Source organism: Trachypithecus francoisi, unplaced genomic scaffold (genome assembly GCF_009764315.1).
Source record: "Trachypithecus francoisi isolate TF-2019V2 unplaced genomic scaffold, Tfra_2.0 Lachesis_group3, whole genome shotgun sequence".
NCBI classification, from domain to species: domain Eukaryota; kingdom Metazoa; phylum Chordata; class Mammalia; order Primates; family Cercopithecidae; genus Trachypithecus; species Trachypithecus francoisi.
In genome coordinates this window covers 140545382-140564911 of record NW_022681468.1, presented here as the reverse complement: position 1 = coordinate 140564911, position 19530 = coordinate 140545382, and the positions used below count along the sequence as shown (strand labels likewise).

At 33.9% G+C, this 19530-nt stretch overlaps 1 protein-coding gene and 1 long non-coding RNA gene across 9 annotated transcripts in view; one reads left to right on the top strand and one right to left on the bottom strand.

The window, feature by feature from the left end:
• FAM227B (family with sequence similarity 227 member B) overlaps nt 1-19530 on the bottom strand; it is a 303682-nt gene that overhangs the window by 207201 nt on the left and 76951 nt on the right. For all 8 annotated transcript variants that reach the window (XM_033190154.1, XM_033190157.1, XM_033190158.1 and 5 more), the window contains one exon: nt 14548-14674. In XM_033190154.1, coding sequence (XP_033046045.1) covers nt 14548-14674 — 127 coding nt within the window. The remainder of the gene's footprint in view (nt 1-14547; nt 14675-19530) is intronic.
• The window catches only part of LOC117070686, a 126991-nt gene that overhangs the window by 34890 nt on the left and 72571 nt on the right, over nt 1-19530 (top strand). The gene's annotated exons all lie outside the window — the stretch shown is intronic.

Genomic DNA, 19530 nt, shown 5'->3' with positions numbered 1-19530 from the left:
AAACTGGAAAAAAAGTCAAATTATTTGTTTGCTATGACATGATCTTTTACCTAGAAAACCTTAAATATTCCTCCAAAAGACTCATAGATTCAATAAATGATTTCAGTAATGTTTCAGGAAATAAAACAATGTACAGAAATCAGTAGCATTTCTATACACTGATAATGTTCAAGCTAAAACCAAATCAAAACTCAGTCCCATTTACAACAGACATATACACAAAAATTAAATACCCAGGAATACACTTAACTAAGAAAGTGGAAGATCCCTACAAAGAGAAATACGTAACACTGATGAAACAAATCACAGAAGACACAAACGAATTTAAAAAATCACATGTTCATGGGTTGGAAGAATCAATATCATTAAAATAACCATGATGCCCAAAGCAATCTACTGATTCAGTGCAATTCCTATCAAATTACTAATGTCTTTTTTTGACAGGATTAGAAAAAGCAATCCTAAAATTAATGTGGAATGAAAAAATGCCTGTAAAGCCAAAGCAATTCAGCAAAAACAACAAAGTTGGAGATATCACATCACATCACATGACTTCAAGTTAAACTACAAAGCTACAGTAACCCAAATAACATAGTGCTGGTACAACAGAAACATAGATCAATGAAACAAAATAGAGAACCTATAAATAAACCCACATATCTACAATTGATCTTTGACTAAGTCAACGAAAATAAGCAATAGAGAAAGAACACCTATTCAATAAATGGTTCTGGGAAAACTGGATAGCCACATGCAGCAAATGAAACTGGACCCCTGTCTCTCATTATATGCAAGAATTAACCTAAGATAGATGAAAGACTAAAATATAAGAACTGAAACTACAAAATAATTCCAGGAAAAAAAAATCTAGGAAGAACTCTTCTTGACATTGTCCTGGGCAAAGAATTCATGACTAAGACTTCAAAGGCAAAGGCAATGAAAACAAAACAGACCCATGAGATGTAAACTAAAAATCTTCTGCACAGCAAAAGAAATAATAAACAGAGTAAACAAACAATCTACAGAATGAGTAAAAGTATTTGCAAATTGTGCCTCTGACAAAGGACTAATTTTCACAATCTACAAACAACTCAACAAGAGAAAAACACTCCATTAGAAAGTGGACAAAGGACATGAACAGACATTTCTCAAAAGAAAACATAAAAGCAACCAACAAACATAAGGAAAAATGCTTAACATCACTGATTATCAGAGGAGCACATTAAAACCACAATGAGATACCATCTCAAACCAATCAGAATGGCTATTACCAAAAAATCAAAAAATAACAGATATTGGTAAGGATGTGGAGAAAAGGTAACATACACCATTGATGGGAATGTATAATACAGTAACCCCTATGGGAAAAGGCATGGAGATTTCTCAAAGAATTAAAAATAAAACTACCATTGAGCCCAGCAGTCCTACTACCGGGTATAAACCTAAAGGAAGGCAAATCACTATACAAAAAAGACACCTGCACTCATGTTTATCACAACACTATTCACAATAGCAAAGTCTTGGAATAAACCTAAGTGTCTATCAATGGATGATCAGATAAAGAAAATATGGAATATATACACCATGGAATACTATGCAGCCATAAAAGGGAATACAATCATGTTTTTGCAGTGATATAGATGGAGCTGGATGTCATTATTCTATGTGAAATAACTCAGAAACTGTAAACCAAATACCATATATTCTCATTTGTAAGTGGGAACCAAACAATGGGTACAGATGGATATAAAGATAAAAAATGACACTGGGGACTCTAAAAGAGGGGAGGTTGAGAGGAGGGTCAGAGTTGAAAAATGAACTATTGGGTACAGTGTTTACTATTTGGGTGATGGGTTTACTAGAAGCCCAAATATCACCATTACACAATATATCTGTGACAAACCTGCACATATACCTGCATCAAAAATAATCTAAAATAATCATAAAGACAACATACACACAAAAGAAAATGCAGGTTTGATTTTTTAAATTAAACTTGTTTGAGATAATTGTAGATGTACATACAGTTGCAAGAAATAATACAAGGAAATACTCCGTCCTTTTTACTCAGTTTCCCACAATGGTAACACCTTGTAAAACTATAGTGCAATATCACACTAGAATACAGACATTGATAGAATCAAGATACAGAACAGATCCATCACAAGTATCTCTCAAATTGCTTGCTTATATCCACACTTACTCTTTTTCCTTCCCAGTTTCTTCTCTCATCTCTAAATCTTGGCTAATACTAATCTTTTCCCAATTTCTGTAATTTGAAGATTGTTATATAAATGAAATCAAGTAGTATATGAACTTTTGGCATTGACTTTATTCACTCAGCATAATTCTTTAGAGACTTATCCAAGTTATTTCATATATCCATAATCCATTCCCTTTTCATTGCTGAGTAGTTTTTCATGGCACAGAAGCACCATAGTTTGTTTAATCATTCACCCTTAAGTTTTTATATGTGGCTATCTTATGAAACCCTTTTGTTCAAATTAGTTTTACTATTGACTGTCTAGAGTTTTCCATGGATATATCATATTATCTACAAATACAATTTTAATACTTTTTTTGCAATTATTATGCTTTTAATTGATTTCTATTATGTATTTAGAAAATAATATATGTAACAGATGGAGATGAGGCAATATCAATTATCTAGGAGATTTACACAGAATGGTTTTGAAATCCTGTGTTAAATTCAGTTCGGAATATGTACTTTAGGCCACTCCTATGGGTCTTCAAAGCATACTTCAAAGCATCAATAAAATCAGTCCACATACAAACTGCCTAGCAAGAACACTAATATAAATGATCTATACTACTTAAATAGCAGAAAGGTAGTTCTAACTAAAGTAAACAAAAACTGATCTTGTTTCAGGAAGTTTTATAAGGTTATGACCAGTAGAATTAATCTGAAGATATCAAAATAATTATGGCAAGTGACTAAGAGCTTCTTTCTGCAAGAAAAAAAAGTTAACTTTTTTTGAGATACCATTGGGTAAAAGTGAAATCAATTTGTTTGCCTCTGTTGTAATAGAAATAAAATGAAAGGCTAGAAAAAATTGAATTGTATGTATCTATAAAATTGCTCCAATGTTAAATTATTAGTAGCTAAAATAACAAAAGCATATTTATTGTAAAAAGAAGAGTAAGAAATGTATCTAAACTGTTCAAGTAAAGATATATGTTAGACAAAAAAGAGAGTATTTTTCTTATTTGTAAACTCATTTGAGTTTTTTTTTTTTTTTTTTTTTGAGACGGAGTCTTGCTCTGCCGCCCAGGCTGGAGTGCAGTGGCCGGCTCTCAGCTCACTGCAAGCTCCGCCTCCCGGGTTCACGCCATTCTCCTGTCTCAGCCTCCCCAGTAGCTGGGACTACAGGCGCCCGCCTCGTCGCCCGGCTAGTTTTTTGTATTTTTTAGTAGAGACGGGGTTTCACCGTATTAGCCAGGATGGTCTCGATCTCCTGACCTCGTGATCCGCCCGTCTCGGCCTCCCAAAGTGCTGGGATTACAGGCTTGAGCCACCGCGCCCGGCTCATTTGAGTTTTAATAGAAGGAAATATATTTGTATTAATTAAAAGTGCAACACACATTAAAACTACTATAAATATAAAGAAATATAAATATAAAGAAAACCCTACAGTAGCACAAGTGTACAGCATTCTATAGAATCACAAATATAATACATAGAATTCTATTTCCAATAGAGAATATTCTTTTGTTTTCAAGTCATTAGATTCCATTTATAATGTTTTACTATGCATTATTACATGACAAGAACAACTCAATACATTCTAAAATACAACGATAATACACAGGCCACAGTGTTTAAGATAATATTAATAAGTGTAAACTAATAATTAAATTATAAACATGAAATTATTTGTCACTAAAAGCACTATTTTGAAAGATTCTTAGGTAAAAATACAAACAAAATTGCAACTACATGCTGGAAATGTTCTGTACCTTGATGTGTATGTTGATTTCATGTATATATGTCTGTGTATATATATTATGTATTGTGTATGTTTATATATGCTATATACTATGTATCAAGGCGCACCCTACAGATTTGTGTAATGTACTGGATGTATATTAGATTTCAGTAAAATAATGTTAAAAAATAATCATACAAAAATTTAAAAATCAGTAATAAAATGTTTAAAGTGTAGGGAAATATGATATCTCTCACTATCAGAACTCTTCAAGATTTGAATTCTTTATAACAACTGGCAAATATTTAAAATCAAAATTCCATTTCTGAGTATAAAAACACAAAATATCTCATTCATTGTGAAAATGTTTAGATTTCTTGGGAGCCTAGGTGAGAAGATATAGCTAATGCTACACTTATACATCAGCTATTTTCCAGAAAGGATCATGTCTCATGCTTTTGCTGTTTAAAAGCATTGTTCATTACTCCCATCATCTTGCCCGTCTTTAGACTGTGGGTTTAGTCCTCCAAGAGTCCCAATGTTTCTCTCTGCCAAATGCCCTAGAGAATGTGCAACCCTGGCACGATTTAGATAATATACTCAATATGTTTACTATATATTTCATTGTTCATTTACATTTTAGGACTTATTCATTGCCTTAAGAAGGGAAATATAATTTGTGGCCATTATTGTACATTGTTGTTGAATATTGCCAAAAAACATAACCATTAATAAGTTTGTTACTGGATAAACAGGTAGTTACTTTGTCTATTAAATGACTTATGAAGAAATTCTTGGTGGGTTATTATATAGATATTTAAGGGAATATCTATATATAATATATATAATATTATATAGATATTTAAGGGATTATCTATATATAACAGATAAATGATAACAGATATTAAGGGAAGCAGGGTGGGGTTTTTGAATGGCTTGGGAGCACATTGATATTCCTCTCAATTAAATTATGAAATGTTAGTTGCGACTATTTGAAAATTTGCTATTTGACACATTTTTAGGGATTAGAGTCATATAATGAAGCAAGCCTGTGGTGAAAAAATTATAGTTAAACATCATGAGATATAAATAAAGGTTTACTGAGGGGTAAACTCATAGACTTGAATCTTTTATACTAAGCAATAAATATGAAAATAATGTACAAAACTTTCAGCTCTGTAAGTTAAAAAAGAACAGAAAACAATCATTTAAGGCTCAAGCCTGTAATCCCAGCACTTTGGGAGGCCGAGACGGGCGGATCACGAGGTCAGGAGATCGAGACCATCCTGGCTAACACGGTGAAACCCCGTCTCTACTAAAAAATACAAAAAACTAGCCAGGCGAGGTGGCGGGCGCTTGTAGTCCCAGCTACTCGGGAGGCTGAGGCAGGAGAATGGCGTAAACCCGGGAGGCAGAGATTGCAGTGAGCTGAGATCCGGCCACTGCACTCCAGCCTGGGCGACAGAGCGAGACTCTGTCTCAAAAAAAAAAAAAAAAAAAAAAAAAAAAAAAGGCTGAGAGAAAGTAATGACAATAAAAGCAAAATTAATGCACGAATATTTTTGTCAAGTAAAAATTGCAAATAAAATCATTGCTTCTTTGGTGGAAAATTAGACAAATAGTCTGGAGAAAACAGGAATGAAAATTGTTCCAGAATAATGCCAAAAGTATCAAGTATCCCATATCTTCTTAAAAAAAAGGCATTTACAGAATTTTTCCAATTATAATAGTAATTAATATTCAACAATATTAAAAATACTAGAATTCTCAAAAAACCATTTTATTGTTTAGCCAGAACAACTTTACAAAGTAAACAGATCAAAAAAAGATATGATTTTTCTAAGATCATAGAGTCACACAGCTCTAACTGCAAAGTTAAATAAGAAGAAAAAACAACTTATGCTCATTCACCAAAATATTTATTTATCTTTACAAATCTTTGTATGTACAAACCATATAATCTTTTTCATATTTTATTTGGCTAGTATATGGTCACTTGTAATTGCTTAAGAAAGGCTCATGTGAATAAAACTCCCTAAATGTTTTACGTTTAAAACAGTTTGTGGTGCACATTTGTATGTGACCCCCCACTGCTCCATCAATGGTGCATCCTCAAATTGCTTTTGTTGTATTCCGTAAGTTTTGATATATTGCTTCCATTTTCATTTTTGCCTCAAGATATTTTGATTTTCCTTTTGAGTTGACCCAATGGGTATTCAGTTTCCATATATTTATAAATTTTCCAGTTCTCTTCCTATTACTGATTTCTAATTTCATGCCATTGCGGTCAGAAGAGATGCTTGATGTGATTTCAGTCTCCTTAAAGTGGTAAAGACTTGTTTTGTGGCCCACGATATGATCTATACTGGAAAATGTTTTGTGTGCACATGAGAAAAATGTGCATTCTGCTGCTTTGGATGGAATGTTCTGTATATGTCTGTTAGGTACATTTTGTCTAGAGTGTTGTCAAGTCCTTTGTTTCCCTATTAGTTTTTCGTGTAGATGATCTATCAATTATTTGAAAATAGGGTCTTACAGTCTCCTATTATTATTGCATTGTAGTCTACTTCTTCCTTCAGTTCTGTTAATATTTGCTTTATATATTTAGGTGCTCCAATATCTAGTGTGTATATATTTACAATTGTTATATCCTCTTTATGAATTGACCACTTTATTATTATATGAATAACCTCTTTGTCTCTTTTTTTTTTGTTTTAATGTCCATTTTATCTGATAGAAGCAGAGCTTTTCTCACTCTCTTTTATTACCATTTGCATGGATTATCTGTTTTCCTCTTGTAACTTTCTGTCTAAGTGCATCCTCAAAGCTGAAATAAGTCTCTTGTAGGCAGCATATAGTTGGGTATTTTTTTTTAATCCATTCAGCCCCTCCATCTTTTGACTGGAGATTGTAATCCATTTAAATTCAATGTAATTGACATATAAAGACTTACTCCTACCATTTTGTTTTTCATTTTCTGGTTATTTTGTAGATCCTTTGCTCATTTATTACTTTCTTGCTATCTTCCTTTGTGATTTTATTATTTTCTCTGGCTGTATAATTTGATTCTTTTCTGTCTGTCTTTTGCGTGCCTACTGTAGGTTTTTACTTTGTGGTTACCATGTGACTTACATAAATCCTATTATAATTACAACAGTCTATTATGATATCATAACACACTCACAGGAAGAACCATTTCAGGTTCATGGGAGCAAGAACTCACTACCTTAAGACCAACAGCAAGTCACCTCTGCAGGTAGAGCCCAAATGATTCAGACACCTCCTAATAAACTCTACTTAAACTTTCACCTCTCAATATTACCATGCTGAGAAATAAGGTTCCACATGAGTTTGGCAAGAACACTCATACCATAGCAAAACAAAGTAGACTTTAAGCCAAAAACTGTCACAAGGTACAAATAACATTATTTTTTAATGATAAAGGGATCAATTTATCAAGAGGATGTAACAATTAAAAGTATATATGCACCCAACATCAGAATGCCTAAATAAACCAAAGATTATTTCACATGAGATGAGAAATCCATAGCAATACAATAATAACAAGAGACTTTAATACTCTGCTTTCAACATTGGATAAATTAAGAAGACAGAAGATTAATCATGAAATTACTGGCTTGCACTGTGATAACAGACATATACAGACCATTCCATCCAACAGCAGTAGATTATACATTTCTGTCTTATGCAAATGGGACATTCTCTAGGATAGACCATATGTTAGGCCACAAATAAATTTTAATAAATTTAAGAAGTTTGAAATCATATCTAGTATTGTTTTCAATCACAATGGCTGGAAACTACAAGTTAATAATGAGGAATGTGGGAAAATTAAAAAATACCTGGAAATCAATGTAATCTTGGCCAATGGGCCAAAGAAGAAATCAAAAAGGAAGTTAAAGAAAACCTTGGAACAAAGGAAAATGGAAACATGACATAGTAAAACCTGTGGGATGCAGCAAATGGAGTTCTGAGTTGGAAATGTACAGCTGCAAATGCCTATATGAAAAAAAAAATCCCAAATAAATAACCTAACATTATTCCTTAAGGAACTAAAATAACAAGAGCAAATTAAAATCAAAGTTAGCAGGAGGAAGGAAATACCAAAATCAGAACAGAAACAAAGCAAATAGAGAATAGAAAAATCATCTAAAAAATCAATAAAACTAAGAGTTCATTTTTTGAGGAAATAACATGGACAAACCTTTAGCGAGACTAAAAAAAGAGAATATTCAAATAAAACAAAAAGGAAAGTGGAGATATTACAATAGACACCTCTGAAATAAAAAGAATTATGAGACTATTATAAATAATCATATGTCAGCAAATTGAAAAAACCTAAATGGAATGGACAAATACCTAGAAAATTGCAACCTATTAATATTAATCAGGAAGAAAGAGGAAGCTGGAACATACCAATAACAAATAAAGACATTGAAGAGGTAATTAAAAACCTGCTAACAATGAAGAGCCCAACACCAGATGGCTTTATGGGTGAATTCTACTAAACAAACATATAAAGAAGAATTAGTATCAATACTCTTTAAACTCTGGAAATAAAACTAGAGAGAATACTCCCAAACACACTTAGTGAGGTCAGCGTCACCTTGGTACTGAAACCAGACAGAGATATCACAAGAAAACTACAGGTCAATTTCTCTGATGAACAATGATGTAAAAATCCTTAATAAGATATTAGCAAACCAAATTTAAAAACACATGAAAAAGATTACACATCATCATTAAGTGGGCTTTATCCCTAGCACGCAAGGCTGGTTTAATAAATGCAATTCAATCAATGTGACACGTCATACCAATAGAATCAATTATGATAGCCTCATGATCATATTAATTAATGCAAAAAAAACCATTTGATAAAGTTCAATATTCTTTTTTTGGATAAAAACTCTCACCAGTTTAGATGTAGAAATAAAGTTCCTAAATGTAATGAAGGCCATTTATGAAAAACCCATGGCTAACATTATAATCAATTGGAAAAACCAGAACATTTTTCCACTAAGATCCAGTACAAGACAAGGATACTCTCTCTTGGCATTTCTCTTTAACACAGTGCTGGAAGTACTAGCAAGGACTATCAGACAAAAAAAGAAACAGAAAAAGAAAAAACATGAAAATAGGAAAGGAACACATAAAATTGTCTGTATTTACAGATTACATGATTGTATCTGCAGAAAATCCTAAAGTGTTCACAAAAAAGTTAGAACTGACTGATTTCTGCAAAGTTACAGAATACTAAATCAATATACAAGAATCAATTGCATTTCTATATATTAACAACAAACTATCCAAAAAAGATATTTAAAAATTCCATTTAATAAGAGTGTCAAGAATAACTATTTAAGAATAAATTTAACTAAGGGGGTGAAAAATCTGCAGACTGAATATTGTAAGACACTGAAGAAAGAAATTGAAGAAGACAACAATAAAGATATCCCATGCTATGTATCAGAAAAATCAATATGGTTAACATGTCTATACTACCCAAACCTATATACAATGTCAACACAATCTCTAACAAAATCTTAATGACATTCTTCACAGAAACAGAATAAACAATTCTAAAATTTGTATAGAGCCACAAAATATCCTGAGAGGGCAAAGCAATTATGAGAAAAAAAAAGTTGTAGGCAATAAACCTCTTGATTTAAAATTGTATTAAAAAGATATAGAAATAATAATTTTAAAAAACTATGGTATTGGCACGAACACTGACACAGAGATCAGTGGTACAGAATACAGTGCCCAAAAATAAATGACAAACAATGTGGTGAACTAATTTTTGACAAGGGCACCAAAAGAATACAATGAAGAAAAGATAGTTTCTTCAATAAATGGTGCTGGGAAAACTGAATTTCCACATGCAAAAGGATGAAATGGACCCTTATTTTATGCCACTCAAAAACTCCACAAAAAATGGATAGGCTACCTAAATGTAAGACATAAAGCTACAAAACTTCTAAATGAGAACACAGGGCAATAGCTTCTTGACACTGACATATGTGATGAATATTTGGATATCATACCAATAGCCTGGGCTACAACAGCAAAAATAAACAAATGGGACAATATCTAACTAAATGTCTTCTGCACATCAAAGAAAATAATCAATGAAATGAAATAGCAACCTATGAATTAGGAAAATATATTGACAGATAATATAACTACTACCATCTACTAACTGTAGTATCTATAATTTATAAAGAATTCATACAACTCAAAGTAGAAAACAATCCAATTAACAAGCCAGTAACTTGAATAGATATTCCTTCAAAGAAGACATAGAAATATATGAAAAGACATGCAGGTATTTGAAAAGGTGCTCAACATCATTAAGTTTTAGGGAAATGCAAATTAAAACCACTATGAATATCACCTCACATAGAATGGCTATTAAAAAGTCAAGAGGCCGGGTGCGGTGGCCCAAGCCTGTAATCCCAGCACTTTAGGAGGCCAAGACGGGCAGATCACGAGGTCAGGAGATCGAGACCATCCTGGCTAACACAGTGAAACCCCGTCTCTACTAAAAAAATACAAAAAAAAAAAAAAAAACCTAGCCGGGTGTAGTGGCAGGCGCCTGTAGTCCCAGCTACTCGGGAGGCTAAGGCAGGAGAATGGCATAAACCAGGGAGACGGAGCTTGCAGTGAACCGAGAACCTGCCACTGCACTCCAGCCTGGGCGACAGAGCGAGACTCTGTCTCAAAAAAACAAAAAAAAAGTCAAGAGACAAACAAATTTGGTAAGCGTGTGCATAAATGGGAACCCTTATACACTATTGGTAAGAATGTAGACTGATGCAGCTATTGAGGAAAACAGTGTGAGAGTTCCTAAAGAAATTTAAAACAGAACTACCATGTGACCCAGCAATCTCACTTTTGGGTATATTAACCAAAGGAAATGAAATCACCACATCACAAGGGTATCTGCACTCCCATGTTCATTGCAGTATTCTTCACAATAGCCAAGGTATAGACACAGCCTAAGTGCTTACTGATTAATGAATGGATAAAAATATTTTGGTGTTTATGTAAAACAGAATATTATTTAGCTAATATTTTTAAAAAGGAGATCCTGCCATTTGCCCCACAATGTAGAACCTGGAAGGAATAATCCAGTGAAATAAGCCAGACACGGAAATAAAAGTATTTCATGATCTCACTGATATTTGGAAAATAAGAAAAATCAAAGATACAGAAATAAACAATAAAACATTGATTACTGGGACCAGGCAAGGTGGGTGGGGTAGAGCATGAATGGGAAGATAGAGGTTAGAGGTTATGAAGGAGCAGATACGTAGGATGAACTAGTCTAAAGATCTAATGTACAACATGAAGGAACTAGTCAATAAAATTGTACTGTTAATCCCCAAGGGGTTGGGTGCTACTTCACTTTGGGTACCAGGGGGTACAAATGCTCCAGTGGGTCAAGGCTTCAGGTCCTGCCCCTTTCTCTCTCTTCATCTGAAAAGGTTGCAATGTAAAATTTAACTCTTTCAATGGTTTCCTATAAACCCTGCAGCCTTTCTTCATTCTTTTTTCCTTTTGCTCCTCTGACTGGATACTTTCAACTGACCTGTCTTAGAGTTCACAGATTCCTTCTTCTGCTTGATCAAGTCTGCTGTTGACACTGTCTATTGCATTTTTTATTTCATTCACTGTATTCTTAAGCTCCAGAGTTCTGGTTTTTTAAATTCCTATTTCTTTATTGATCTCATTTTATTCAAGTATCTTTTTCTATTGTTTAGTTGTCTATCTGTATTCTCTTTTAGTTCTCTTAGTTTCCTTAAAGCAATTATTTTGAATTCTTTATCAGGAAATTATTGAGTATCCATTTATTTTGGGTTACTAGAAAATTATTGCATTCTGTTGGTGGTATCATGTTTGTTTTCCTTGTTTCTTTTTGCCTTGCATTAATGTCTGCACATTTGATGGTGTAGTCACCTCTTCCAGAATTTACATGTTGGTTTTGGTGGGGAAAGAGCTTCAACTATGGGTGGATGTGAAGGCATTGGCTAGGTGAGGTGTCGTGTTTCTGGCTTGGTGAGCATGCAACAGCTTACATTTCCCACGCAGCTCTGTCAGATGAAGTCAGCATCAGTGAAAATTGCAGCATCCTCAGTCGCCAAGGCTAGCGGTGTCTGCGATGGCTGTGAGGGTTGTTAGGGTCTTCAGTTAGAAAGGCTGCTGGGATCTTACTAATCTCTTTTTCTCCCATAGTGGAATTCATGCCCACAGATATTCCTAAAAATGCCAGGTTCAGTTTGTGGGCATCCTCGTGGTGGTGATGGTGGCATCAGTGTCTGATGTCTGGTGCCCACAAAGTGGCCATGGTGCCAGGAGTATGAATACAGATGAAGAGTCAGTGGCTCCAGGGTCTGGGGCAGCAGGGACATTGGTGCCTGTGGTGCAGGTTCCTTTGTAGCAGCATTAATAATGGTGTGTGAGACATGTGAACTTTTGGATAAACGAGAAAATGAGGTCTAGAGAATAAATTCATGCAGAGCTCAGGAATCTGAGGTGGTGTTGCAGTGGGTCCAGTGTCATGGGTGCAGGTGTCTGCCCTGGGATCTGGGGTCCAGAGCATGGACATGTGCAAATTCACTGTTGCTCTCGAGTCCACAATGCTGATGCAGCTGCTGCAGCAGTGGCTCTGGTGTCCATATGAGGTGTTTATAGAGCAGCTGTAGAGCTAGAGTTTAAAGTGCAGACATGTATGGAGTAAAAGTGGTTCCATGGTCCCAGGTGCAGGCTAGCTTGCTGTGGAAATGACTTTGGAATATGAAACATGGACATGCATGCTCCTGCAACAAAGCTGAGGCCTAGAATGTGGGTATGCAAAGGGTGTGTGTGGCTCTAGAGTCTGTGGCATGCATGGTTTTGGATGCGAGTAGCCCTGGATAGCACAACAGTGGCTTCTTATTGAGGTTGGAGCACAGCAGTGTCTCTCTCTCTCTCCAGGAGGTCAAAACAGCAATGGCTGTTGGTTAACCATCTCAGTGGCAAAAGCCAGCAGCGTCCTCAAGACAAAAAGGATGAACACTAAGGGGACGTCTGATGTGAAAGCTGCAGGGAGTGTGTGGCTGCCTCAGGAACTGTTGAAGTCCTTAGTAGAAAAGGCTGCTAGGATCCTTTGCAGAGCAGGCCACTGGAGACCAGAGTGGTACCTGCCTCATGACTGATTCTGATATTCTCCACCTTTCTTTGTTCCTAGGTGTATACAGACCTCTCACATATGTCAATCTCCCCAGAAATCCTTTCTGTGCAATTATTGGGTTTTGCTGTACTGTATTGCTGTAGGTTTTAAACATGACATTTAAGCCCTTCTAGGACTATTTTTGTTCATAGGTAGCAGTCTAACTATTTTGTGTGTGTGTGAGAGAGAGATAAAAGCTGATATAACCTAATCCACCATGTTGCTCATATCATTTATCTCTCCCACTTCTTATAAGGACACCAATCATATTGGATTAGAGCCCACCCATGTAATGCCATTTAACCTTAATTACCTCTTTAAAGATCACACCTCCAAATACAGTCACATTGTGAGGTGTAGTAGAGATTAGGAATTTACTTCAACATATGAATTTTGGGGAAGATACAATTCAGTTCATAACAGGTCTGTAGAACACTATTCTACCCTTCATCATGTTCTTTTCTTATTGTATCTTTGTATGAATGCTGCGGTCATTTCGTTTTTGTTTCTTATGTTTGAATTAATTTGATTTTTTATGTAACTAGCAGGAGATTCTTACCTGTGTGTATATTCATAGGTGGTTTCTCAGGGTTATTTTCAAGTCTTTACCTCTCAAAGCCTCCCTCCATAAGGTATAAAACATTTTCTTATAAAAGTGATTTGGTTAGTAAAAACTGACATTAAGCAGTTTTAAAAATCAGATAACATTTAGATAGAAATATTTACAAGAACTATGTGAAAAGTTAATAGCTTCTGGTGGTTAGTAATAATGACCTTATTAAAAAACGCCAGGAGGTCATTCCAGGAACATGAAACTATATTTCTCAACCTTAGTTTTAAACCCTAGTACTTACATCTCTTGATAAATGTTCTAGGATTGAGTTTTACTTTCCTTTAGCTTTTCAATCCTACCATTTTCACCTACACAGTGATTAAAAAACAGGTTTTCCTTGATTAATGTTCTCTGAGAAATTAAATTATTTCTAGATTTTTCCTAAATAATATTATTTGCTAATTAAATATAAGTAGTATTCTAAAAGCAGTTTAAAACATGTATGGTCCAAATATAGTACATACATGGTATGACTTTATTTCTGTGACATTTCCATAATAATTTTCCATAATATTTCCATAATAATTCCATTGCTTATAAGATATTGGCTTCTAAATTTAATAAGTAATTAATTATGGTAAAATGAAATTTTCAGAAGAAAGTAAATAACATTTATTTTAACACATGGGTATAGCCATGGCATACTTTGTGAGAAAAAGAACCACCAATATTTTTGGATGGAATAAATAAAACACTGCAACCCCAAAATTTTAGAAACCAAAACAGTGATCAATATTTAAATGATATATTCATACCTGAACACCAAAGAAAAATGGTATTCCCTAGATCTTCTTTAAATTCATCATTAAAGAGGTAACTAGATTCTGGAAATGCTTCATGGAATGTTGCATATATGGCTTGTGCCAAACAATCAGGATATATCTACCAAAATAAAATCATATCAGATTAATTTTATATTTTTAAATTTTAATATATGTCAGCTGCGAAAGAAATTATTATTTTTTAAATTTGCCTTACAATTTATTAACCAAATAAAAATTCGCCATTTTTTAAATTCTAAAATCACATTTATATAAATTAATGTACATCACTATGCCTGAAAGCCAAATTTGAACTGGAATATGTTTCAGTAAGGAGCAATGCCACCCTCTCCACTCCCTCCAACCACCTGGAAATTAAATTTCTTTGGTTTCCTTATGATTTTTAATTTTAGTTCTTAAAACTACTTACACATTTATTTAATATTTTTAACTTTTATTTTATCTTCAAGGGTATATGTGCAGGTTTCTTATATAGGCAAATTGCACATTAAGGAGGCTTTGTGAACAGATTATTTCTTTTAATAAACACTAGTACAATTTATTGAGAAAGTAAGTCTGAGTCATAGCCAGTGGAGGGAGAAGATGATGAAATTATTGGGTTGCATTGTTGTTGTTGTTTTAAAATTTTATTTTGATTTCAATAGTTTTTGGGGAACAGGTGGTGTCTGATTGCATGCAAAAGTTCTTCAGTGGTGATTTCTGAGATTTTGATGCACTCATCACCTGAGCAATGCACACTGACCCAATTTGTAGGCTTTTATCCCTCGTGTCCCTCCCATTCCCATCCCCCGCATCCTTCCCCGAGTCCCCAAAGTCCATTATATGCATGCCTCTGCATTCTCATAGCTTAGCTCCCGCGTATAAGTGAGACCATGTGATGTTTGGATTTCCATTCTTGAGTTACTCCACTTACAATAATTGTCCCCAGCCCCATCCAGGTTGCTGTGAATGCCATTATTTCATTCCTTTTAATGCCTGAGTAGTATTCATATATATATACACACCACATTTTCTTTATCCATTTGTTGGTTGATAGGCATTTAGGCTGGTTTCATATATTTGCAATTGCAAATTATATGTGCTGCTATAAATATGCGTGTGCAAGTGACTTTTTCATATAATGTCTTCTTTTTCTCTAGGTAGATACCCAGTAGTGGGATTGCTGGATCAAACAGTAGTTCTACTTTTAGTTCTTTAAGGAATCCCATACTGTTTTCCATAGTTGTTTTATTAGTTTATATTACCACCAGCAGTGTAAAAGTGTTCCCTTTTCACCACACCCATGCCAACATATATTTTTTTGGATTTTTTAATTATAGCAATTCTTGCAGGAGTAAAATGGTATCATATTGTGGTTTTGATTTGTATTTCCCTGATAATCAGTGATGTAGAGCGTTTTTTTCATATGTTTGTTGGCCATGTGTATATCTTCTTTTAAGAAATGTCTACTCATGTCCATTGTCCACTTTTTAATGGAATTATTTGTTTTTTCTTGCTGATTCGTTTGAGTTTCTTGTAGATTCTGGATATTAGTCCTTTGTCGGATGCATAGTCTGCAAACATTTGCACTCACTCAGGAGCCTGTTTACTTTGCTGATTATTTCTTTCGTTGTGGAGAAGCTTTTTAGTTTAATTAAGTCTCACCTAATTGTTTTTGTTGAATTTGCTTTTGGTTTCTTGGTCATGAACTCTTTGCCTAAGCCAATGCCTAGAAGAGTTTTTCCAATGTTATCGTCTAGAGTTTTTATGGTTTCAGGTCTTAGATTTAAGTCTTTGAGTCATCTTGAGTTGACTTTTGTATAAGAGACAAGTATCCAGCTTTATTCTTCTACATGTGGCTTACCAATTATCCCAGAACCATTTGTTAAATAGGGTGTCCTTTCCCCACCTTACGTTTTTGTTTGCTTTGTCAAAGATCAGTTGGCTCCAAGTATTTGGCTTTATTTAAGTGTTTACTATGCTGTTCCATTTGTCTACATACCTATTTTTAAACTAGTACCATGGTGTTTTGGTAACATAGCCTTGTAGTATAATTTGAAGTTGGGTAATATAATGCTTCCAAATTTATTCTTTTTGCTTAGTCTTACTTTGGCTGTGTGGGCTTTTTGGTTCCATATGAATTTTAGGATTTTTTCTAGTTCTGTGAAGAAAGATGATGTTATTTTTATGGGAATTGCATTGAATTTGTAGGTTGCTTTTGGCAGTATGATCATTTTCACAAATTGATTCTACCCATCTGTGAGCATGGGATATGTTTTTGTTTGTTTGTCTCATCTATGATTTGTTTCAGCAGTGTTTTATAGTTTTCCTTGTAGGGGTCTTTCATCACCTTGGTAAGGTATATTCCCAAGTTATTTATGTATTTATTTATTTTATATTTGCAGCTGTTGTAAAAGGGACTGAGTTCTTCATTTGATTCTCAGCTTGGTTGTTGTTGGTATATAGCAGTGCTACTTATTTGTGTATATTGATTTCATATCCTGAAACTTTAGTGAATTAATTTGTCAGATATAGGAGCTTTTTGGATGAGTCTTTAGGGTTTTCTAGTATACAATCATATCATCAGAAAATAGTGACAGTTTGACTTCCTTTTTGCTCATTTGGATGCCCTTTATTTCATTCTCTTGTTTGATTGCTCTGGCTAGAACTTCCAGTATGTTAAATAGAAGTGGTGAAAGTGGGCATCCTTGTCTTGTTCCAGTTCTCAGAGGGAATGCTTTCAACTTCTCCCTATTCAGTATAATGTTGGCTGTGTATGTGTCATAGATGACTTTATTACCCTGAGGTATGTCTCCTCTATGCCAATTTTGCTGAGGGTTTTAATCATAAAGTGATGCTGGATTTTGTCAAATACTTTTTCTGCATCTATTGAGATAATCATATGGTTTTTAATTTTGTTTCTGTGATGTATCACATTTATTGACTTGGGTATGTTAAACCATCCCTGCATCCCTGTTATGAAACCTACTTGATCATGTTAAGTATGTTATATTTTTATATTTTTATTATATATTTATATTTTTGATATTATATATTATTTTATTTTTATAAAATTATATATTTTTGATATACTGTTGAATCAGTTAGCTAAAATTTTGTTTAGGATTTTTGCATCTATGTTCATCAAGAATATTGGTCTGTAGTTTTCTTTTTTTGTTATGTTCTTTCCTGGTTTTGGTATTAGGGTGATACTGGTTTCATAGAACGAATCATGGAGGAATCCCTCTTTCACTATCTTTTGGAATAGTTTCAGTAAAATTGGTACCAATTCTTCTTTAAATGTCTGATGGAATTCAGCTGTGAATCCATCTGATCCTGAAATTATTTTTTGGCAATTTTTAAATTACTGTTTCAATCTCATTACTTGTTATTGCTCCGTTCAGAGTTTCTATTTCTTCCTGATATAATCTAGGAGAGTTGTATATTTCCTGGAATTTATCCATCTCCTTTAGATTTTGTAATTTGTGAGCATAAAGGTGTTCATAGTAGCCTTAAAAGATCTTTCGTATTTTGTGGTATCAGTTGTAGTATCTCCCATTTTGTTTCTAATTGAGCTTACTTGGATCTTCTATCTTCTTGCTTAATCATGCTAATGGTCAAATTTGTTAATCTTTTCAAAGAATCAACTTTTTGTTTTGTTGATTTTATATTTTTTGTTTTTTTAAATTTTTTAATATTTTATATCTTTTATATTTTTTGGTTTCAATTTCATTTAGTTCTGCTCTGATCTTTGTTGTTGATTTTCTTCAGCTGGGTTTGGGATTGGTTCGTTCTTGTTTCTCTAGTTTCTTGAGATGTGACCTTAGATTGTCTATTTGTGCTTTTTTAGGCTTTTCGATATAGACATGTAATGCTATGAACCTTCCTCTTAGCACTGCTTTTGCTGTGTCCCAGAGGTTTAGATAGGTCATGTCAGTATTATTATTCAGTTCAAAGAATTTTACAATTTTTATCTTGATTTCATTGTTCAAAGATCATTCAGGAGCAGATTATTTAACTTCCATGTATTGGTATCATTTTGAGGGTTCCTTCTGGAGTAATTTCTAATTTTATTCTACTGTGGTCTGAAAGAGTACTTCATACAATTTTGATTTTCTTAAATTTATTGAGACTTGTTTTGTGGCCTACCATATGATCTCACCAGAAGGGAGCAGGAATAGATATCCTTATATCAGACAAAATAAACTTTAAAGCAACAGCAGTTTAAAAAGACAAAGAGGGACATTTATATAATGATAAAGCAATCAGTCCAACAGGAAAATGTCACAACCATAAATTTATATGCATCTAACATGGGAACTCACAAATTTGTAAAACAATTGTTACTAGGCACAAGAAATTAGATAGATAGCAACACAATAATAGCGGAGGACTTCACTATTCCACTGACAACACCAAACAGGTCATCAAGATGGAAAGTCAACAAAGAAATAATGCACACAAATTATGCCCTAGAACAAATGGACTTAACAGATATTTACAGAATGGTCTACCAACAACTTCAGTATATACATTTTCTTCACATGGAATTCCAGTACTACACTGAACAACTGGTGACAGTGCATATCCTTGTCATGTTCCAGATCTTAGAGGAAAAATTTTCAGTTTTTCCCCATTCAACATGATACTAGCTCTGAGTCTGTCATATATGGTTTTTATTATGCTGAGGTATATTCCTTATATCACCAATTTTTTGATAATTTTTATCATGAAGGGATATGGAATTTTATCAAGCACTTTTTTTCAGCATCAATTGAAATGATCATATGGTTTTTATCCTTCATTCTGTTAATATGATGTATCACACCGATTGATTTGCATATGTTGAACCATCCTTCCACTTTAGGAATAAATGCCACTTGGTATTGATGAATGATCCTTCTAATGTATTGTTGAATTTGGTTTGCAGTATCTCGTTGAGGATTTTTGCATCAATATCCATCACTGATACTGATC